The 23,850-nt window shown below is 42.3% G+C and overlaps 1 protein-coding gene across 1 annotated transcript; it reads left to right on the top strand.

Annotated features, from left to right (window-relative positions):
- The first annotated feature begins 11,092 nt into the window (after positions 1 to 11,092).
- On the top strand, positions 11,093 to 14,740 carry cdk5r2b (cyclin dependent kinase 5, regulatory subunit 2b (p39)). Its single transcript, XM_034109332.2, has one exon. The coding sequence runs from the start codon at positions 11,650 to 11,652 to the stop codon at positions 12,529 to 12,531; it is 882 nt and encodes a 293-aa protein (XP_033965223.1). The 5' UTR covers positions 11,093 to 11,649; the 3' UTR covers positions 12,532 to 14,740.
- The last annotated feature ends 9,110 nt before the right edge of the window (positions 14,741 to 23,850 follow it).

Below are 23,850 nucleotides of genomic sequence, written 5' to 3'. Positions count from 1 at the left end.
TGTGGTCAGCCAGGACATTTGGCCAGAGACTGCCCCAAGGCACACCGGACCCAGGGAAACGACGGGGGGCCCGCATAAAGGAGAAGATGCGGAACCAAGCCCAAAAACTCCCCAACCAAACCACAGCTTTATTGTCACCAACTCAGACATCCGAGGAAGGAGCCAGACAGCACAGCCGGGGGAGCCAGACTCTACGCCTTCCTGAAGAAGATGACAGCACATGCGTGGAGCCTGTCGTCGCGGTGGGCCGTGCTGGTGGTGGGGATTCCTGCTATGTCCCTGTCGCTGTGGAAGGGGTGCCCTGCACTGCACTGGTGGACACAGGCTCTACAGTAACCCTGGTGAGAGCAGATGTGTTGCCCAGTGGGACTATGTTAGAGCCGACAGCAGTGCGTCTACGCACAGTCACAGGAGAGCTGGCTCCTATGAAAGGAAGAGGCATGCTGACTGTGTCGGTGGGGGGAGTTGAAGTGCAGCACCCCGTGTGGATAGCGGATGTACAGGACCCGTGTATTCTGGGTTTGGACTTTTTGAGGGTGTCTGGCTGCCTCCTGGATCTTCAAGCAGGCACAGTGAGTTTCAAGGGGGGGCCTGTGATTACTATGACCCGTATCCACAACCCTGCTGAACCTGCGGGGAGACCCCCTACACCCACCGTGAGTACCCTATAAACTGAAGAAAACCCTCCCTCCTTTCCCGTATCCCCGGTGACGCCCACTCAGGACAATTCCCCACCTGTCACCCCCGGACTGTGCCACCCGATCACAGACCCCCCCCCCCCCCAGTTACCCCAGACTGAGGTGGAAGAGGCTCAGTCTGCAGTATTGGAGGTGTGGAGGAAGAACTGTGGCGGCCTGAATCCCGAGCAGCAAGAGCAATTGGGGCAGCTTCTGCTAGAGTTCCAGGGCAGTTTCGCCATGAATGAGGAGGAGGTGGGCCGAACGCATCTGGTAGAACACAAGATTGATACAAGGGACTCGCGTCCCATCAAGTGTCGCCCGCGCAGACTTCCCCTTGCTCGTCGGCAGGCTGGCGACGAGGCAGTGCAGAGCATGCTGCAGGCAGACATCATCGAGCCCTCCGACAGCCCCGGAGGTCATGTAGACCATGACTACAGGCAGCACCTGTAGTCATGGTCCCGAAGAAGACAGGTCGCTGGCGGCTGTGCTCAGACTACAGACCGGTGAACGGGGTCACCAAGAAGGATTCATACCCCCTTCCCCGCATTGATGAGTCCCTGGACCTGGTTGCAGGGTCGTCGTGGTTCTCTTCCTTGGACCTCCGCAGCGGGTATTACCAAGTTCCTCTTGCCCCAGAGGCCAGACCAAAAACGGCTTTCTGCACCGGCCGGGGACTATGGCAGTTCAAGGTCCTCAGTTTTGGGCTGTGTAATGCCCCGGCCACCTTTGTGCGGTTGATGATGGCCAAATCCTCGCAACCAGAAACAGCTGAAGAGTTTCCTGGGCCTTGCCTCGTAATACAGAAAGTTTGTACGGGGTTTTGCTAGCACTGCCACACCCCTGTTCCAGCTGCTGCAGAAGGACAGGGATTTCCTGTGGTCTGAGCAATGTCAAGCAGCGTTTGACAGCCTTCGGCGTGCCTTGAGTGAATCCCCGGTTCTCGCCCCAGCCAACCCCAGGCTGCCGTTCACCCTGGACACAGACGCTAGCGGCGTTGGCGTAGGCGGAGTGCTCTCCCAGACTACACCAGAGGGGGAGCGGGTGGTGGCATACTTCAGCCGGGCGTTCAACAAAGCAGAGCGACGATACTGCGTCACCCGCAGGGAACTTTTGGCAGTGGTGCTGTCCATCAGGCACTTTAAGTACTACCTGTGTGGGCAGGCGTTCACGGTGAGGACTGATCACTCTGCATTACAGTGGCTCATGACGTTCAAAGAGCCAGAAGGGCAGGTCGCCAGTTGGCTAGAAGAGCTCCAAGCTTTCGACTTCAGGGTGGAGCACCGGGCTGGGGTGCGCCACACAAATGCAGACGCTCTCTCCCGCCGCCCGTGTGCCACCAGCAGATGCCACTACTGCGAGAAGAGAGAGACTCGTGAAAAGGAGCTGCTGGAGGAGGACATCGTCTGTGCGGCAGCGCGGCAAGTGCAAGAGGTTATCTGCCGGGAGCTCCAGACAGTGGACGTGGCAGAGTGGAAGCAACAGCAGGAGCTGGACGCCGTTCTACAGCCTGTACTGCAGTGGGTTGAGTCGCAGCAGTGGCCACTGTGGGAGGAAGTGGCAGTGCTCTCCAAAGCAACCAAGGGGCTGTGGTCTCAGTTTGAGACTCTACGTCTGTGTCAGGGCGTACTACAGCGGGCGTGGAAGGAGCCAGCAACGGGGGAGAAGAGGTGGCAGGTGGTGGTCCTGAGGGGTCTGCAAGAGGTTGTACTCAAGGCCATGCATGGAACGGCAGGCTTTGGGCACTTTGGCGTCACTAAGACTCTCCGGCGCCTTTGACAGGGCTGCTACTGGGGGCAGTGCCGGAGGGATGTCGAAGACTTCTGTCGCCGCTGTGATCCGTGTATGGCTCTGAAGGGCCCCCCTGGTCGTTCCCATGCTCCGCTGCAACAGTTTCCCGTGGGGGCCCCGATGGAGAGAGTAGCGGTTGATGTGGTGGGGCCTCTACCTTTGTCAAACAGGGGTAACCGCTACGTTCTCACGGCCATAGACTATTTCACAAAATGGCCAGAGGCGTATGCTCTCCCTGATCAAGAAGCAGAGACAGTCGCAGATGCCTTGATGGCCGGCATGTTCAGCCGGTTCGGAGTGCCGGAGACCCTGCACAGTGACCAGGGGAGAAATTTCGAGTCCCGTGTGTTCGCCTCCATGTGCTCACAACTGGGCATGCACAAAACACGCACCTCCCCCTTGCGACCTCAGAGCGACGGACTAGTCGAGAGATTCCATCGCACCATGGGACAGCAGCTGGCCATCCTCACGTCTCAGCATCAGCGCGACTGGGACGAGCATTTGCCCCTCGTGCTCATGGCATGTCGTTCTGCAGTCCAGGAGTCCTCAGCCTGTTCTCCTGCCCTCCTCATGTTGGGGAGAGAGCTTCGAACCCCTGCTGTTTTGGCGTTTGGTCAGCCACCAGATTCCCTGGACACGCCTCCAGGGCCTGAGTACACCAGGAGACTTCAGGACCGCCTTGATTCCGCTCACGCCTTTGCCCGCGATCAGGAGAAAAGTGCTGGGGTGAGACAGAAGCGGAACTACGACACCAGGACAAGAGGGCAGCATTTCCGGGCCGGGGAGCTGGTTTGGGTCTACAGCCCACAACGGAAGAAAGGCCGGGTTCCCAAAACTGGACAGTCAGTGGGTTGGTCCCTGCAGAGTACTGGAGAGGGTGGGGGAAGTGGTCTACAGGGTGCAGCTGCCACCAAAGGGGAGAGAAGTTGTGCTCCACAGAGACAGGTTGGCTCCGTACAGAGGAGTCGCTTCTCCACAGGCCCAAGGAACATCGGAGCCCACAGCCGTCCCCTCGACACCCCCACTCAGGTCCCCCAGCGAGCAGAGCAGTTCCCCCATCAGGGACTGAGTGTCCCCCCATTTTTTCGTCGCCTGGGCCAGAACCGGCAACCCCTGTCCTCCTGACCCCAGTCCCCCTGCCGAGAAGGCAGTCACGACCCCCGGGTCGTTTCAGAGACTTTGTTTGGTAGTAAAGTTATAGTGAGACCCCTCGGTTCCGGTAGAGGGCAAGAATGCGCCCTGGTCTCACTGGAAGGGATGGTAGTCCACCCAGACCTTCCTAGTCAAAGTACAGTGTGTAGTTATAGTGTTTGTGCTGGGTTTTATTTGTTCCTCGTGGGCGAGGAATTTTGTAGTGGGGGGGTAGTGTAGCGACCCTGTATAGGATGCTGAGGGTGTCACTCAGGCATCCCCCGTCACTCTGCCAATCATAGAGCTGCACAGTGATGCTGGTTGAGGTGCGGGCCTGTGGTTGGGGGAGCAGACGGGGGAGGGCGGGAAGTTGTGACGTAGACACTGATATATATATGGGTATGTGTGGGAGTTAGTGTTAGTGTGAGGTTGAACCCACACGCTGTACATGAACCTGTGATCATCTGTGAATAAGAAGAGTTAGTAAAGCCTAATAACTGGAAGCCTGTTTCCGACTCCCTTTGTGATCGTTACAGTATAATATAGCAAAATGGCTATCCTATTGTAAATGGTTTTTTACTTATTGGGGAAAAACCCAAAAAGTGTTGCAACTGTCCCTGGTCTCCCCTACTATATAATACCACGCAGGGATAAGCCAGAGCGTACAACCTTTGCATGTGGGCACAACACGTTTTGAGCCAGTTTGATTCATTCGCTATACCGATATCGCCCAGGGAAGTCGTCATACTTATACATATATAAATAAAGACATATGTTTCAAAGCTCTAATCAAATTAACAGTTGCATTAATTGTATTAATTATAATTGTGTATATATATATATATATGTATATAGCCTGTGTGTTGTATATTTATACACACAAAGGAACAACCTTTGTTGTCAAAAAGCAAATCACAAGTTGTATTGTAGTGTTTATTTTAGTGTTGTTTTATGCTTATCCACATTTTGATTTCAAAGCACAGGACAGGAGAATGCTGGGCACAACATCAAGCTCAACAGTGAAGCTGACAATGCTGAACAAAACCATCTAGAGTTATAATATTTATTCAGCTGAAAAAGTCAAAGCTCTACAAAAATGTAATTAAAAATATATTGCACATGGTTGGTATTTAACAACAGTCTGTGTTGTAGTGTGTGATATTGGTATTTATGGAAACATTTTACACCTTTCCTTGAAGTATTATACGTTTTAGTTACTTGTGGGGTACTTAACATGAATAATCACAATTACTATCCTTTTACTCCATCACATTTCAAAAAGAGATAGGCTATTGTTATTTTAACTCCACCACAGTAATCCATCATCAGCTTTACTTTTTAGATAAAGAGTTAACTCACAATTTATCATAACTCAAAACACATATATTTTTATATATTACCAAGTGCTTTCATGTACAACCCATATAAGTATCATGCTAAATTAAGCTCTGTTGTTTGGATATCACTAGATCCTGTTACATCAGCGTAATATAAAAGTACATAACGATGTATGGCCCCGCCTCCCACGCTCTATCCAGTTCTTATTATACATCCATGCCCAAAACGTCTCGTTGGAGATTTTTCATTTTCCATTGTTTACTTCCTGGGTACTGTGACTTGTGAATACCCAGAGGCCACACCCTCTGCCAGCATTTTACGAAACAAAGCTTCACAAATCTTTCAGCGATTCATGCCGGATATGTACAGCGTAGGGCTGAAGAACGATGCTGTTCCTACTTTGTTTGGACCAGCGGGAGATTCGGGTACACAACCTGTAAGTATTCATTGTTGTTTGTGTATTTATGATTTTTAAAACAAACAAGGTATCTACCACGACTGTTTAAATGGGTAAACGTTTTTCGGGCTTTTTGAAACAATATTTATAAAGGTATTCCTACTTTTTCAGCATAATAGTAAAATGATACATCACCATGCTTAATTTGTTTGTCTTAAAAAAGTAAGCATCTAAAGCTGAGATGCATTCTGGATTGTGTGACACATTAGGAGAGAGTACAATGCTTTGAAAAGTAATACATCAGTTCAGGTTGAAATACATGAAAATGTAATATGTGTAAATCCAACAACCATTGCAAGTGTTGCCGCTGCTGCAATTGCACTGTGTCACCACCAGGAGGCAAGCCTTCCACGGGAAATTGAGACAGGAAGCATTCTGTTCTCCTTTGATGTATATCTTACATAAGTAAGGGATAATGTGCTGCGACGCGGTCATTTTGCGGTCCCGCATGCTGGCTCTTACGGAACCGACTAACTCCCCTTTTGTGTATGTAGTTCTCAACATGGCCAGACTTGTAGTGATTTTCACCTCTTTTAATACTTTTCACTTCATTCTGAAAGAAAGAGGTGAAATGTGCTAACGTGACGGCCATCTTGGTGTTGTTGACGTATGCAAGACCAGAGTTGTAGTTGATTGAGCGCTTCACACAAAAAAAGTGTTACTTCACAGTTTTACGACACATTTTAATTTTTTTGACTTGCAAAATTATCTTTTAGATTGACAAACATCATATGTGTAATTCGTGGCAAAATTCAAACGGGATCGAAAGATAATCTTTCTCTCTCCATTGACTTCAATACATGATTTTTCCAAAATAAGGTCCCATGGAGGTCCCCGGAAAGGGAGGGACTTCGCCACTCTATACATTTTTAGCAAGAAATGGCCTTGCTCAAAACCATATTTATTATTTATTGACCCTTTACGTGCCTGGATGTTAGAATAGGTGACATCTTTTAAATCACTTCTTAAAACTCACCTTTTAAATAAAGCTTTAACTCTGTTTTACTCGACATCCATGTATTATTTGTTTTACTTTTCTTTTGTGTTATTACTGCTGCTATTGTTGAAATGCTGTATATTTTATTGGGTGGGTTTGGGGAATTTTAACCGCAAGCTTTGTTGACGCCTGAACGGCCTGTTCTTAATCCATCTAAAGCACTTTGTTTTGAAAAGTGCATGCTGTATAAATAAAGTTATAACTAGAATTATTATATTTCCTTAGATAGTCAGTGGAGACCAAAAACAGAATTATATTGAAAGATATTGGAATAAGATTACTCTTTTGGCAAAAAAGCTCCCAGTACATACTAATGTTGTTTTGTCTCTGCTTTGACAGGAAATAGTTATCTTAACCCTTAGATGCATAAGTGGGTCTTTGTTGGTTTTCTTGAAGTATCTTTGTAATTACATTTGTATTATCATTTCATATTCCAGCTATTCCTCAAAAACATGTTTTGGATATCATATCATGCCATTCAAAGTTTTAATTTATATTTTAAGAAATTGTAGTTTTTGTTTTACCACCCCGAGCTTCCATAAGTGTGTCAAAAATGACCCGCATGCATTTTCTATGGAATCCTCTGGGAACCTTTGATTCTTATCACCTGTGGCTGTCAGGAATACATTCACTGTGGGCCACACAGACTACAAGTGACACCTCTCAGGAAGATTATTTTACACAGCATGATCTGATACCTGTCTGTATAATAATAATACATTATATTTGTATAGGGCTTTTCAAGGACTCAAAATCGCTTTATAATATAAGGGAAGGTTAGGGTGGGGGGTATAGGACTATCAAACTTGATCAACCGGTATGGATTGATGGGGGGGGGGGGGCTAAAACGTTTTTTTTAAAGAACACACGCAGGCCTCTCAACTTCCCATGACCTTACCAAGTGTTCACACACCCCCTCATCACACAAACTTATGATGGTAACTTAATGATATACTGTTGAGCCAGAAAAGCTTGATGTTTCCTGTCTAATACATTGAGATTATTCCTTCCTGTAACATCCTGTTGGATTTTGTTTGATTTGTGATGAAAGACTTTGTTTTATTCACCACCTGCTTCATGCTGTGTTGGATCAAACATTGGCGTGATCAAACGAGTTTGTCGGAAATAGGAAGCACTTTACAGTTTGGGGATATTACTCTTTAAAGTTTGGTTTAAATGAACTTCCTACTTGGATTTTAAATGAATCCTGGTGGTTTGGGTTGACACCTACCAGCTGTATCTCAGCTCATACTGTAGATGATGACTGTCAGTAAGTTTGATCTCCACTGTGATATGCGAATACGGTGTTGGTGATAATTAGATCACACTGTTGTGGTAAGTGTGATGATAATGATGATGACAATCTTGGGTGGAGGGAAAGCAAATGAATATGCAAATTATTTGATGTGATCTTGTGTTACTTGTAAACAAAAAAACAAAGCAAAAATAAATCTCATCTCAGATGTGCCAAGCCTCTAAATATAGTGTGTGTGTGAGTTTTGATTATCTTGACAGCTCATGGACCAATCTACTTTTTACTTGGCGGGTGTGTTTGTGTGTTTTTCAGGACCCTGGGGGGTGCAGTGCCCCCAGGGTCACATCATAAATGCACAAAACAGGGTGGCCACGTCGGCTCATAGCCATTATTGGAAGTTTTCTTTCTCAAATAGCATGCCTGTCGTTGCCATTACAGGATATGTGATTGTGTGTGTGTGTCAAACACATTGCACGTTTATCCGTAAATAATGGTGCAGGTGCACGGACAGGCCAAAAAGGTCAGCGCTTTCTGAAAAAAGACAACCCTATGTGTTGGCCAATCTGAAATGCAATCTTTCAAAGCTTTCATCAAACATGGGACTGACACGTTTATTGGGACTTGGACTTTATTAAAGCAATTATATTTAAATGTGTAGACTGTAGCGATATTACACCCTGATCCACCCTCACATCACAAACCGGGCCCTGAGGTCCTCTGAGCAAGGCCTCCTAAGGGTGCCCTGAACCAGGCTAAAGACTAAGGGCGACTGTGCCTTTGAGGCGGTGGCCCCAAGGCTTTGGAACAAACTCCCCCAGAAAATAAAAACCTCTGCCTCAATAGAGATTTTTAAGGGGCAGTTAAAGACCCACCTTTTCCGACAGGCCTTTGGGTCGTCGGAGGAGGTGAGTTAGTAGCTGTTAGTAGTGTTTTATCGTATGTTTTGTGTATTACCTGCTGCTGTTTTATGCCTTTGATTCAACATTTTATAGTTGTACTGTAAAGCACTTTGTACATCCGTGTTGAGAAGGGTGCTATATAAATAAAGTTTTACTTACTTTTTACTTACAGTAAATGATTGCATTGACTTCAAAACCCATGAACTGAACTTTTCTACGCTACATACTAGACCTATGTGCCTATAATATGTGCATTATGGGTCTGTTTTTTTATTTATAAAATATATATTTGTACAGTTCCTTGGATTATTTCTTACATTTCAACAAGATAATAATTCCAGCATTTTCTATATAGCTGTATTTTTCCTGAACTCTTTACATTCAAACTGTGATTGACTGCGCACATCCTTTGAGCATTACACTATCCAATCTGACAAGAGATCAAATACAAGTGGAGGAAGCCAGACATTCAAACTGCGCAGATACTCATGGGATTGAGTGTAGTGGCACATTTTATATGTCACATAATATGGTAAAACCAAATGCAGTAATTCCATGATGATGTATTTCAGTTCATGTCCTTTGTTAGACTTGATTTGTCTGGGGGTCAAACACAGTGTCTTGAACAAGTTCCTTTTTGTGTTCCCTGTTCCACAATAAGTTCCAGCTTTCCTCACTTCCATCTGTCTTTAACAAGTTCCTGTTTTACTATATTAGTTATGGACAGTTTCTGTTCCTCTGGAAAGTCTCTCTTTCCAGCCCAGCAACAGTGACAGGTGATGAAGTGTTGTTGAACTGTCAAGATCCTATAAAACTTACACACACACTTGCCTCTGTGTGCACTCTTGCAGAATAATCTGTACTCTGTGAGACTTTGAAGTGCTTTGAATAAAGAACCAGAAAGACAACTCTGTTTGGTTGACCAGTTTATTGATTGATCATTCTAATTGTATATCTCCACAGTATTGACTAGGTCAGGAAAAAAAGAAACGAAAGGAAAGCTATACAAAGATATCTGATATATTTCCTATGTCCCTCCACATACCTAAAAACAATGCAGCTGGAATGTATTGAACAAATGAGCCATATGGCCTTGAGATTTCAAAACATATGAAATGCACAGCAAATATGTATACGGTGTGCTATTCAATAAATTGCAATATGGGACGAGTAAAAAGAATGACATTGAAAAATGACATCAATGGCGGTATTTACAGATATCTATGACGCAGTCCTTTACTTTTGGCATTTTGCGGATGCTCAACTCTCATTCTGAGGACTCCATGGATGTTCAGTATTAGTGTCAATTCTAACTTCAAGCTGAATGGAATGTTCGGACAGACGTCATTTTAATTTAGTGGAGGAGACTCAGGCTCAGACTCATAATCGGATCAACCAAGGAGTTTCCCAAGACGTACATGTGATGCTAGGTGTAGGATTACAAATGTGGCCTATACATAGCAGCAAACTATAAGTGATGCTTTGAGGCAGTATTTAAGGCAAAATAATAGTAAACCTTTAAAGACAAGTCATGGCCAAGGAGGACTTTTAGACTTAAAAGAGCTGATCTGACGTCTCTTTGGTAATATTTGTTTTTTGAAGCTATGAAATCATAGCTAAATAAGTCCAAATAATGGACAATTGGCATCAAGCTATTAGTTAAAGCTCGTAGTTTAGTTCTCCCAGAGCTGGCACAAACACCTTGTACAGATGTATTTCCTGGGATCAATCCTGTGTGAACGTCAGGGAAAGACTGTTGATGCGGTTTAAAAAACAGTTTGGTCATTCTTGTTTGACACAACAATGATACCTTGAAGACCTGTCTAAAGATGTGTTGTCATTAGCCTATCAATTCACATTATGATTTGGCCATATGTATATGGTAGTGCACAAACAAAGTGTTACATCAACAAAACAATGCTGTGTAGACAAGGAATCTTGCAGATTGATTTAATCATGGTCACCAGAAACCATCCCCATATTGATCAGTTATAATAATGTAGAGAGAGTGAATGCATTTGTTTTATTTCATTTTTTTGTTTGTGCAATATGTTTTATGGTTTTATCAATAGTTCTGTTCTCCTATGAATATTCTTATCTCCTAATTATCTAAGTGTTCTTAAAAGATGATTCCTGTGCTTTAGGTGATCTCTTTGCAAGGCACTTTGATCATCATCTGCAGGGTTTGAATATGCTCTATACATAAACTTGGCAATGTTTGTTTTACAGGGTAATTGTAAGGTTGAGGATATTAATGTGCATTAATGCTTTATAGGGACACATTACTGTGTAAAGAAAACAAGCTGAAGAGCAATGTATTTAATCATGGGCTTTCACGCATCAATGATACCATAGAGGTAAAAGGTGGCATTAAACCTGTTTACTATAAGGTCTCATATATTGTCCCTTTTTGCTTCTTCTTAAGATATGTTCTGGGTGAAAACAAGTGAAATGTTAGCAGGATGACTGTGATTGTAACCTTCCTTAGCGGGGAAGGTTCATCATGGGCAGTATGATTCCATATATACACATATTTAGCAAACAAACAAAAAAGAAGCATTAAGGGTGTCCTATACCAATTCACCACCATGACTGCTGATAAGATTAGACCACAGGAAAACAGTCTGATTTAAAAATAGCACTCATTTCCCACTCTCGGCTAAAGCAATCAGAATAGTGTGTGTTACCTACAGGCTATTAATCTATCGATGATAGCCTAGTACTTAAATAAACAACACCCTTGTGATTGGGTCATTGATCTGCCTTCTCATTGGCTGCCTTGACTGTCAGTCAGAGGCTGCACTTGCTGGTTCGTTAAACCGATGATTTAGCGCAGGTCGACTAATCCCTGTTTATGCACCAACCACAGGATTGTGTCGCAGCGCGTGCGGGGCTGACGGAGCATCTGTCGGAATATTCCTATACCCACCTCCATCTTTCTACCCCGCTGCCGCCCAGGATCCACCACCCGTATAGCAACTAGACGTGTAAATGGAGTTTCAATCGTTGTCGTGACTGTCCTCCACCGTCTTTCACCCTGCAGAAGACTGCGTTGAAGTTGCAGCAGCGACCACAGCACCGCGGCTCCCTCTCCTGTTGCAGACATGGGCACCATCCTCTCCATATCTCCTGCCACGAAGAAGGCGTCTATTATGGACGCCGAGCTCGCGGCAGGGGATGGACAGAAAAACGACAAGAGCCTCAAGCGCCACTCGATGTTCGTCTCCCTGTCCTGGAGGAAGCTGGTGTCCAATTCGGGCAAGAAGAGTGCCAAGAAAGTGACCCCGAACCCGCTGCCAGCCCCGGCAAACCAAGTGGCGCAGCTCAACAGCGAAAACATCAGGAAGACGCACAAAACAGACGAGAAGAAACCCAAAGCGCCCATCCCGGTACCAGTACCCACTGTGCCCACGCAAAATAAAGATGCCCTGGTCCAAAATGGAAAGCTTTCCACGGCGCAGAAGCAGCCCAGCAGCCTGTCTATAGTGTCCCCCAGGCGGATCGTCATCCAGGCTTCCACCGGGGAGCTGTTGCGCTGTTTGGGGGACTTCATGTGCCGCAGGTGTTTCAAACTGAAGGAGCTAAAGAGTTCAGATGTGATCCTATGGTTCCGCAACATCGATCGGACTCTCTTGCTGCAGGGCTGGCAGGATCAAGGCTTCATCACGCCGGCCAACGTGGTGTTCGTGTACCTGCTGTGCGAGGACACGATAGAGGACAGCGTGGACACCGCGGCCGAGCTGCAGGGAACCTTTCAGACTTGCCTCTACCTGTCCTACTCCTACATGGGCAACGAGATCTCCTACCCGCTCAAGCCCTTCATGATCGAGGCCAACAAGGATGTGTTCTGGGAGACGGCGCTGCGGATCATCGACAGGCTCAGTGCCAAAATGCTGCAGCTCAATTCAGACCCGCACTTTTTCACCGAGGTCTTCCAGGACCTGAAAAACCAACGAGATACGACCGAGGCAAACCTGGATCGCTGACATGGAAACAAGACACTGGTGTTTTTTTGTTTTTTTGAAAGAATAAAAAAGATGATTGTTTGGCACATAACGATGAATGTAAAAGGCCAACGTGCAAGGCTTCTCACGTCTGGGCTGAATATAATGATAGGCTGCAGGGTAGGAGATTTCATAAAATGCATGCCACAATGGTAAAATCATCATATGTTTTGTCTTGTCCCTTTAGGGTGACGCAGGGATTGACATTGTGACACTCAAATCCGTCTTTCATTCATGATTAGCCTACATGATGGGTAAGTCAGCGCGCGGATGGTGCAGTGTGGGCTGGTGCAGGTTCAGGACCAGAATAGATGTGTTTGTGAGAGGTGGAGGCGGAGCTGTCCTAGGTGCTGACCTGTACAGCCATTTCTCCTCTGCTCCGTGCTATTTGAGTCCCCTAGCTCGCCACCACAGAGCCAATGCGTGGTTTAAGAGGACAAGAGTCAGTACACGTTCAGCACATAAGCCTAAGCCTTGTGAGTGCAGGTACACAGCATAATGTTTTTTTTTAGATTCTCTGTAAGCGGATGGACATGCAACAGATAACAGAAGCATGTTTCTGCAAGGGGACACAATAGGCTTATGTGAATAATTACTATTTATTTTATCGTAGAATAGACTGCTCGATAAATAGTCTACATAATGTCAGAAAATAGAAAATCTCCATCCCAGTTTCTCAAAAGCCAAAGTTTGTCTTTAAATCTTCTTGTTGTCAGTCCAAACCCAAATATATTAACACAGAATCCATAGAGTAAAATCATTAATAAACAATTATATATTTTAGGATAAAGCTGCATGCTTTAATCAGCTAAATTGTTCTCAGAATTTCACACAATAATTAAGGATTCCTACAGATATTGAAAGTATTTTATTGAAATCAACAGAAATATTTAACAGACTGTGAAGTTTCAGAAGCTTTATGATACAAATTTGAGAATTGCAAGAAATCTCCATACCTGACAGGATTCTTTGCAGGAGAAATGACTATCATTTAATGGATTACAAATTGGTTGCCGGTTATCTTTTTGTCAATGGACTAATGGATGAGTCAACCAATCGTTGCCTCTATAAATAAGACGCTATGGGAAATAGAGGTGAAAAGCCTCATGCTGTATATCTTCATATCTGATTGCTCTTGATGTGGGATTTAATCCACCGATGCATTCATGTACACAACATTATTTTGAGATAATATAACTTGTTTTCCTGAGACTGTTGGGATCCACCTGTATGTAAGCTATTGGCTCGAGTTGAATATGAGGTTCAGAAATGTGCAATCAGTGATGGGAGAATCTTCCATTTTGAATGTGATAGAAATGAAAACACACTTAATGGGCCCATAGACGGCCATACAGCAAGATTATCAACCGAATGCCTCTGTTGTGCAGCAGGGGCTAGATAGAGACTCAATGGAATGTACAGTTTTTCAATAGATTTTTTTCTTCTATCTTATACGTGCCAACTATGAAATGCTCTTGGCCTGAAACTATGTGGTTTACATACATTTTACCTGTATTTAATTTGCCTGTTTTTATAGGTGGCTGTATATGTTGTTGTCCAAGCATAACAAAAAATGGGCAATTTTGTTTGCCCTGCTCTGTACATTTTCTAAGGGCATCAATTCAGGAATTATGTTTTTTTTTTCAATCATGTAAATATTGAATGTTAAGGTCTCATTGTTATTAAGTGATATCGTTTTGCACACATCCTTGCAGTTCCTATAAGCTAAACGTGATTCGACTCCAGCTCTGAAACCCAGCTTATAGGGCAACATGGACAGTTATTATTCTGTGTTATGCTAAGTAACCATTGTGATGTTGTGTTGTGAACTCATTGCTTGGCAAGTGAAATATAAATGCTGCTATTTTTTGCACAGCTCTGAACAAATCTTCGATGTTTTACACAGTGGTATTTGCATAATGGTCGTGTACCAGTGTTTCCTGTCAGGCCACTGGAGTGTTTGCCATTACGTTACGTCAGTGTTACTAAAGTCTATGACGATCATCTGTGAATTAGATCTTTTGTACAGTTCATTTTTCCTATGTGTCAGCTTTGGAAGGTGATATTTAGTAAGTGTGTGTTGTCTGTGGTTGCGCCACAGTTGCATTCACTACTCTACATGTTAATACAAAGGTCAATGCAGTACTTGTTTATGGTGACCATGATGAAATAAATCCAAACTTCTGTAGGATCTGGTTTCTCTGACATTGTTTTTGTTGATTGAACACTATACATTTTATTACATAAGCGCATATATGGCAAAGTGTTCCTACAAATGATGCACTTTTCTCAAGTAGCAATTCACTTAGACAGCCTCTTATCCACTCACAACACCCACTAATCAGTTGATTTGGCAGTGGACCTCTTGAGATGTGATTATTCAATAAAGTCCATGACGAATGCGCACACTGGGATGATGCTAAAGGTTGCCATGGGACTGAAGCTCGGGAGACTTCATAGGTTGCCATGAAACAACAAGTCAAAATATTTCTTTTTTTAGAACTAACACAAAGATACATGTTTTTAAGGTTTTAAACTCTGCATATGGAAGATATATTTGTGTAAAAAAAGCTACTACCTCCTAGTACATTTTGCAATAACAAATCTGACACATATAAAGGATATTTTTGGCATCCTGTCTGTGTACCCTGGGTATTGAAATCCAGGCCATACAGTGAAATGGGGACATGGAAATCATACAGGAGAAAGATGAATTGCAAAAAATAAATAATGTAGGATGAATCTGCATGCAAGGCTAACTCTATTTTGCACGTTATTTATTCCATATCTCCACATATTTAAAGGAAACCTATTGTTTGATCATTTAGTTATTGTAAATTGTAATCCCTGTAATGATGCTGTAAAATGTCCTTTTTGTTGTTCTGTTTATGTTTTTATGTTTCATGTGGAACCTACTTGAGCAGGTCTCCCTTGAAAAAGAGATCAATGATCTCAATGGGATACACCTGGGTAAATAAAGGTTTGAAATTAAATTAAATTAAATTGTGCTACTTTGGGTGATCTTTTTCCTGTAGTGTGTTATATAGGTTTTTGTGCATGTAAATGGTCTGCAAAGGCTAACATCCCAAAGTTCCCTTTAGGACCTCTCTCCCACACATCCCCCCCCTGCCTGAAATGCGTCCATTGGAGTTCTTTGTTTACTTCCGCGAGCGACATAGTGACATCACTATGTAACAATACAAATAAGAAGACCTGACAATGAGCGCAATAGGGCCCCTTTAATTAGTATTAAAGTATACAGTATTTATTGCAGGGTACAGTATTTCATTGTATATTCTGTTTTATCTTATTCTATTTTATCTGTAAATATTCTTTGTATAGTTCTGACACATGCACGGGTATAGTTTTGCTCTGTCTCTTTTCTTTTCATGTTAATACATTGTGTGTTGTTGTTTTTTGAAAGAGCCTCTGATTTATGATTTTCATGGCAGAAAAAAACCACTGAAATATGACAATAAAACATTTGAACATATTAATATTATTTAGAGATGTGCAACATTGAAATCATTTTGCAATTATTCTTACTTTATTAGCATTTATCATACATGTATAACGTTTATATTTAAAAGGCATTTCTGAAGCTTTCTTATTTTAGGCTACGGATCTATTGGGGATCTGCTGTATGAGAGAATGGCGCTGCATTGATAAGGGTTTCTTTTTTATGAATAAGCCACGTGGGCAGCAGGGTTCCTTCATGTGATTGGTTAGAATCTGCTGCAGTCTCAGAACTGCCTGTGACTCTCTCTCCCCCTCACTGTGGCTTTGTCTGTCTCATATAGGGACATACTGTATCTATCTACAGAGGAGAACATAGAGAAGAACACCACAGAAAGGGAACAGGAGAATACTAGGTTAAGAGGTTGGGAGAGGAAGAAAGAGTATAAGAAAGTGGGACAAAAGAGGGGGGAATTGAAGCACAAAAAGGAATGGAGAGGAAAGGGACAGACATGTTTCCTTTTCATTAATTCTCTGCCATCTTAGTTTAGTATGGCGATAATACAGCAAAACCCTTTTTTTTATTAAAATATTTAAAATCACCCTAGCATGGAGGTTTAATTAAGTTGATTTTTGTTTATGTTAAAGGGGCCCCTATTATGCTTGTTGGGGTTTTCCCTTTCCTGTAGTAAGTTGTATAGGTGCATATATATATATGTAATTTCTATGTAAAGGCTAAAATCCCAAAGTCGCCTCCAGAGTGAGTTTCTCTCCCACACACACCCCCCTGCCTGAAACGCCTCCATTGGACTCCTTTGTTTACTTCGGAAACATAGTGACATCATCACTATGTTTGTAACCCATGCGCTTTTATTGGATACCGTCCCAACTAATTGGCAGAACATCTATAAGCGATTGACTGATCACAACAGAGCCTGCCAGCTAACCAATCAGAGCAGACTGGACTCTGGTTTCAGACAAAGGGTGAAAAGAGGTGCTGCACAGGCAGTATGAAAAATATAAATCACTTTAATGAGAATTAAATTGTTTAAACATGTCACTGTAATTGGAAAAATGTGTACATATTGTGTACCAGAATGAATACTTCTTAAAAAGGTATGGGAGTCGATGGTATAAGCCCAACCCCCATACTTGATTCATCACCTGATTGATCCATTTCTAGTGGCATGAGCAGAATTTAAAACACATTTCTCTTTAAGATTCTAAATATCTGCTTAATATTCACTAATATTGCACTATATCCAGATTAAAGTTTCATGTAAACTCAACATGCACTTACATGACCTGTGAGGTCAAACAGTTACGGCCCGTCCACACTACAACTTCAAAAAAAGCTTGAAGCTGGGCGTGTCTGAAGCTCGACCAACAACCAATCACATGGACTATATCGGACAGGGCTACTATGCTCAATTGCTTTAATGAGCATTTTGTGTCCTGTGGTTCTCTATTTGATTCTGTCACTAACTCTGCTTCTGTGAACACTGCAGTATGTGACTCTGAAAACGTGTGTTGGAAAACCCTTTCAGTTTTACCCCTTTTACTGTTGATGTTGTTCGTGAAGCCTTATCTAAGCTAGATCCTAGGAAACCGGCTGGCCCGGACAACGTAGAACCTTTCTTTTTAAAGATAGCTGCAGATTTTATTGCTCCACCTCTCACTACTCTTTTTAACCTCTCCCTCAGCACTAACACAATTCCAAAATGGTGGAAGTCAGCGTATGTCCTGCCTTTGCTAAAAGGAGGGGAGGCCACCTTATTAAATAACTATAGGCCAATCTCTAAGTTGTCAGTTCTGGCTAAGGTTCTTGAACGCTTAGTGAGTGAACAGGTAAAGGTGTTTTTATGTACAAATGGCATCCTGTCTAAACATCAGTCAGGCTTCAGAAAGCAACACAGCACCATCACTGCCACAATGAAAGTGGTGAATGATGTGGCAAGTATTTTAGATAATAAGCAGAGTTGTGCAGCTCTATTTATTGACCTTTCCAAAGCGTTTTACACCGTCGATCATCACATTTTAAAGCAGAGGCTAGCCAGTATAGGCATGTCCAGCCATGCAGTGGGTGGTTTGTGAACTACCTCTCTGAAAGGTCCCAATGTGTTCACTTTGATGGGCTGTCTTCTGAGTGGTTAAACATTGCTAATGGTGTACCACAAGGTTCTGTTTTAGGTCCACTTTTATTCTCCATCTACATCAACAGTTTAGGTGAAAATGTGGATGAAGCTACTTTACATTTTTATGCGGATGATACTGTGATGTATTGTGCAGGTCCCTCCATTAAGGAAGCTGGTGTTAAATTACAGGCTGTTTTTAACATTATTCAGACTCAGCTCTCTGAACTAAAGCTTCTTTTAAATGTTGAGAAAACCAAGGTAATGCTCTTTTCTAAAGCTAAAAAGACACCAGAGCCTGTTTTAGATATTGTAACTACGCAAGGAATAAAACTTCAAGTGGTTACCTGTTACAAATACCTTGGTATCTGGCTTGATGATTGTCTCTCTTTTAAACTTCATGTCAATAACCTGCTTAAAAAGCTGAGGGTTAGGCTAGGTTTCTTCTACAGGAACAAGTCCTGTTTCTCGCTTGAGGCCAGGAAAAGGCTAGTCACTGTGACCTTTTTACCTGTGCTGGACTATGGGGATCTGGTCTATATGAATGCACCTGCCAATTGCCTGGTCAAGTTAGATGCTGCGTATCACAGTCACTGAGATGTGTGACAAACTGTAAAGCATTAACCCATCGCTGTACCCTGTATGCAAGGGCTGGTTTGCTTTCACTAACTGTACGGAGGCTCAGTCACTGGTACATTTTTATATACAAAGCCATGTTAGGGAAACTTCCATCTTATATCTGCTCCCTGATCTCTCGGAGAATTGTAAGTGGCTACTGCCTGAGATCGAACGCTGTGGTTTTATTAAATGTGCCAACTGCTAGGACTGTCTTAGGGAAGACAGCTTTTAGATGCGCAGCTCCTCTGTCTTGGAATAGTCTGCAAATGAAATGGAAACTGAACAATCTGGTGCCACTAAATGTTTTTAAAGCTCGGTTGGATGCTACTCAATCAGAAGCTATTGGTACCTGTTTATGTGGATAATTATGTAAATGATGCTGTATGATGTCCTTTTGTTGTTCTATTTATGTTTTTATGTTTCATGTAGCAGGTCTCCCTTGGAAAAGAGATCAATGATCTCAATGGGATTTTATCTGTATAAATAAAGGTTTGAAATGAAATGAATGAATCTCCCGCCCCTGATACACAAGCAGCGGTTTGATTGGCTAGAGCTTGTACTGGCATATGATTTGATTGGCTAACGCTTCCACCGAAAGCTTCAGAAGCTTCAAAAGTTGAACATTGCTCAACTTTTGCAGCCTGAAACGCCAGGAAAGCTCCGCTCTGCTTCCCACAATGCAGTTCGGCGAAAAGTGACGTCACCCCATTCAAAGTGAATGGGCAGAAGCGTTGGAAACCGTTTTTGAAGCTGTCGAAGCTGTAGTGTGGACGGGCCGTCTAAGGACTGAGTGGAAAACATGACGTCAGGAAAGACACAATAGCTTTCTTGCCATATGTTTTCCTCTTGTTTTATAGTTAGTAGCAAAATACTGCATCAGTGTTATGTAACATTTCCCAACAGCAGTGTTGCAAGCTTGTCTTTATTATTAAGATTCAGCACAGGTCTCCTGCATATCTGTCTGCCAGCCTGCCTCCTGCATTCTTCTCCACTGCGTCTCTATAGTAACGGGTAGGTAAGTGAATGAGAGCTGGACAAAGTGAGCTGTGTGGGCCCGACCCGAGCGTGGGCACACACACACACACACACACACACACACACACACACACACACACACACACACACACACACACACACACACACACACTCACACACACACACACACACACACACACACACACACACACACAGAGTGGGTATCAATAGAACACATGCACACAGTGGTTGTGGCTGTGCATGTCTCTGCCTTGCTGCTGTTTCCCACTCTCCTCGATGTGTCCTCTTCATCACAGCATCGGTAATAAAAAAGAAGAGCAACAGTTTATCCTCTGCCTTAGCAACATCACTTCCATTAAGCGTACAGATCATATTCACATTGTTTATCACGCTCACTGTGTGTAGGCTGCTTTCTGTATTTTATTGTTGGTTACATAATACAGTGAATATGTTTGTTTCAAAGGTCTCCTGTCTCAGTGGGTTTCAGGACAGATTGTTTCAGAGCAGCACATGTTGAACTAGATTCTGCAGGCTTAGGGTTTTATAATGCCTCTGTTCAGTCACTCTGTGGGTTTTAATCAGTGGTGGAATGTCACTGAACTTAACTGGAATCTTTCCAAACCTTGTATTGTGCCAAATTCATACCACCACTGTACCATCCTTGAAAAACACAATTTCTTAAGTTTTGACAATTTTAAAATGATGTGTTTTTATAAATGTTTACGACTGGCCCCCCCTCCCTTAGGGGAATTCATCCACACAAAACACACTGGACGCTGCATTACGTCAGAAACCAGAGGAGACTGTGAGGTCGGACCACTTTTGGACAAAATGTCCTCTCCATTAAAGGCAGCTCATTGTGGAATAGCCTCCCAACTGAGATACGGGATTGTCCGACTCTCCATAGTTTTAAAGGACAACTCAAAGAATGGTTGAGAAACAAACAGACGCTAACTGCACTTTAATACAGGGGTATCTCCTCTTGCACTTTATGTAGCTCTTGTATCTTCTCTTGCACTTTATATGTCGTTACTGCTATATTGTATTACCATGTCATAAATACTTGTGTACGCTGCTCTTGCTCATGTATTTTGTTGTTGCTATATTTGTAAAATGTAATTTTCTTTCTTTATGTTTTATGTGAGGGACTGCGGATGGAAATTAGCTCAAAGCTAAATCTGGCACTGTTACGCTTGATACAGTTTTAAGTGTTCATTACTGTGCATTGTCCCTGCCAAATAAACAATTAAGTACTTGACTTTAGTATTTATATTTTATGCTACCTTACAATTCTATTTGTCTAAATCTCACATCATCATCTACGTGTATTTGCACTACTAATTAGCCTGTTGCTTTCTAATGAACCCAGTAATATACAAAGTATCTCAAATTGTCTTCAAATTCAATAAATACGGTTACATTTAGGTATTATTGTTCAAAACTGAACAATACAATATTTAATATTAACAAAACAACTTTAAAGGAAGCCATTTTGCACAATCAGTGCAGATCATTTTTGATAGCCTACTTAAAGTACAATTTGCTGATAATATTTTTGATTAAATAACATTTGAAATTCAAGAATTTAAGTAACGTAATGGATCTGGGCCCTGGCTTCAATTGGCAGCTAGAGGTGTAACGTTGGTTTTGAATGGTTGCTACCTGATGTATAGCAAATAAAAGTTTGACTTGAAACTCTTATTCCAGCACCTGAGTCATAACACTTAACTTTACTTTAGACTTACACAGAGAGCATTTTAGAGGGACACATTTTATTTTTCACTCCACTACTTTCATCTGACAGCTTTATCTACCAGTAACAAATTAAGAGTGTGCTTATAGTCGAGTGGGTACTGCCAGTACAAAGTACTGCAACAATGTTCATTTCCAGGTTCATATTTGTATTGTGTGCCTCTACTGTGACCTGTTTACATGCTTTAATGTTTAAAAACTAAAAAGGTCTTTATCTTTCCTCGTTTCACCGTCTGTGTTAGCTGGCCGGCTCTATTGTGATTGGTCAACGGCTTATAGATGTTCCGCCCCTTAGTCATGTAGTGTTACATAGTGATGTCATTATTATCTTATTAATCATGCTCTTATGAGTCCTCTGATTTATCCTGACTTGACTATATCTTGTTGGGTAAAAAAACATTTATTTTACTTACTTGGATTCTACTTTTCTCGATAAAGGGTTGAATACTTCTTACATTTCTTGTGAAAACCAGCACAATTAAAGTTTTTTATTGTTTTATAGTTTAGTTAAGATTATTTCCAGTATGTAAAAAATACCCAAGTTTGCATCCCTGTTTCTTGATGACTTGGGATTCTCTCTGACTCTCATAGACCATAGAGGAAGCACCCAATGGGATTATGTCTATGTTGCTGTCTTCTCTCGATAAACCACCCTACGGCTGCTAATCTCTTTAACTAGATTACTCCAGCGTCGAGTTGCAGTGTGAGGCAGCTGTTCCTCACTTTCACAAAGCATGGTGAAGTCAAGCTCAGTAGGGAAAACTTGTCTAAAGACTTTTGACGTCCTTTATAGCTCAGTTCATTGAAAAGTGGTCTACTTTTGTTAAATAATATATATTTTAAATAATTATATCCTGTTGCTTTTTACACTTTTAGACATTTTAATTGTTATTCAATGTGAAAAAAATCCAGGACAGTTCACTGATTCCTTCATTTATCACCAACTTACACAGTCATCATTGTTATTTGTTCTCTTCTTAATTGCCGGTGAATCCCTTCACACCACAGAAATCTGCATGATTATTCATCGATTTACTTTTATATACCAGCCCAAATATGTATGTGCTCTAATCACAGGCCTTTTTTTAAAGTGACAAATGAACATTTCAAAAGCAAATTGTTTCCTGTTTCCTGTCCTCGGCTTTAATATTTTCCACATGTGAGGTACTTTCAAATCCTTTTACACCAACTATTGCTTTCATAGCTTGAATGTTTTTTGCTATTGGTTTGACCAACCTCATTGGGAGGAATAGGGACCCTTGGTAACTTTCACTTACCCTCAGAAGGATTAAAGGGGCCCTATTATGCTATAATTTTCAGGTTTATATTTGTATTTTGTGCCTTCAATGTGACATGTCTCCATGCTTTAATGTTCAAAAAGCACTTTATTTTTCTCATACTGCCTGTGCAACTTTGGGATGTAAGCCTTTGCAGACCGTTTACAAGCACAACACAACTATATAACACACTACAAGAAAGGGCAAAACCCCAAAAAGCATAATAGGGCCCCTTTAATGCATACTGGTAAATATCCTTTGAACAAAATACTGTATTACAGAGAAAATGTATTGATATCTAAAACTAACACCTGTATTGTATTGGTTTTCATACCTGTTTAATGATGATGATCAAATTATCACAATTCAGTTAAAATATGTACACATATGTTTAGAGTTTACTTTGTATAACTCATTAGTCAGAAAATACTGTCAACAGCCACACAAAATAAACAGTTTTTTCCATATTTTTACAAACAAAATGTTACATAAATCAGGCTATGAATCAGGCACTGTTGCTAATGAAGATTAAGTAACAATGTTTTGACAGGAAAATATAGCTCCACTGATTTCTTCATTCCTTACGTATGTAGGATAATATACAGACAGAAGATAGATTTTTAGATAATCTAGGTCTCTATCAGTGTCTCACTGAGGGTCTCTACAAAAAGATCAAAAGACACAGGACTAAATGTATGGTCTGTGTGTTGCCTACCTCTTGGATTCTCTCACCTTCCCCTCCACTCGCTCTCTCTCGCTCTCTCTCCCTCTTATTCACAGGTCTATTTCAGCAGCACGTAGGTGTGCTGCTCTAATTTGACTGTGCCTTCATTACCACTCTCTCCACATGATGAATGACTCACTGACTGCAACACTTTGCACTGTGGGACCCCACATCACCCCCCCCTCCCTTGAATGTGTGACTCACCCTTATGTATGTATGTAACAGCATTATATTTCATATGATTCAACATATTATTGTTTAAATTGCGTTGCAGCATTTCCTAACCCCTTTTGTCATGTCCCCTTTGTCTTCATTGTGTCTTTCCTAACGGCAAAGCTCATAGCCT

Source organism: Pseudochaenichthys georgianus, chromosome 21 (genome assembly GCF_902827115.2).
Source record: "Pseudochaenichthys georgianus chromosome 21, fPseGeo1.2, whole genome shotgun sequence".
Lineage (NCBI taxonomy): Eukaryota > Metazoa > Chordata > Actinopteri > Perciformes > Channichthyidae > Pseudochaenichthys > Pseudochaenichthys georgianus.
This window is presented reverse-complemented; position numbering and strand designations above follow the sequence as displayed.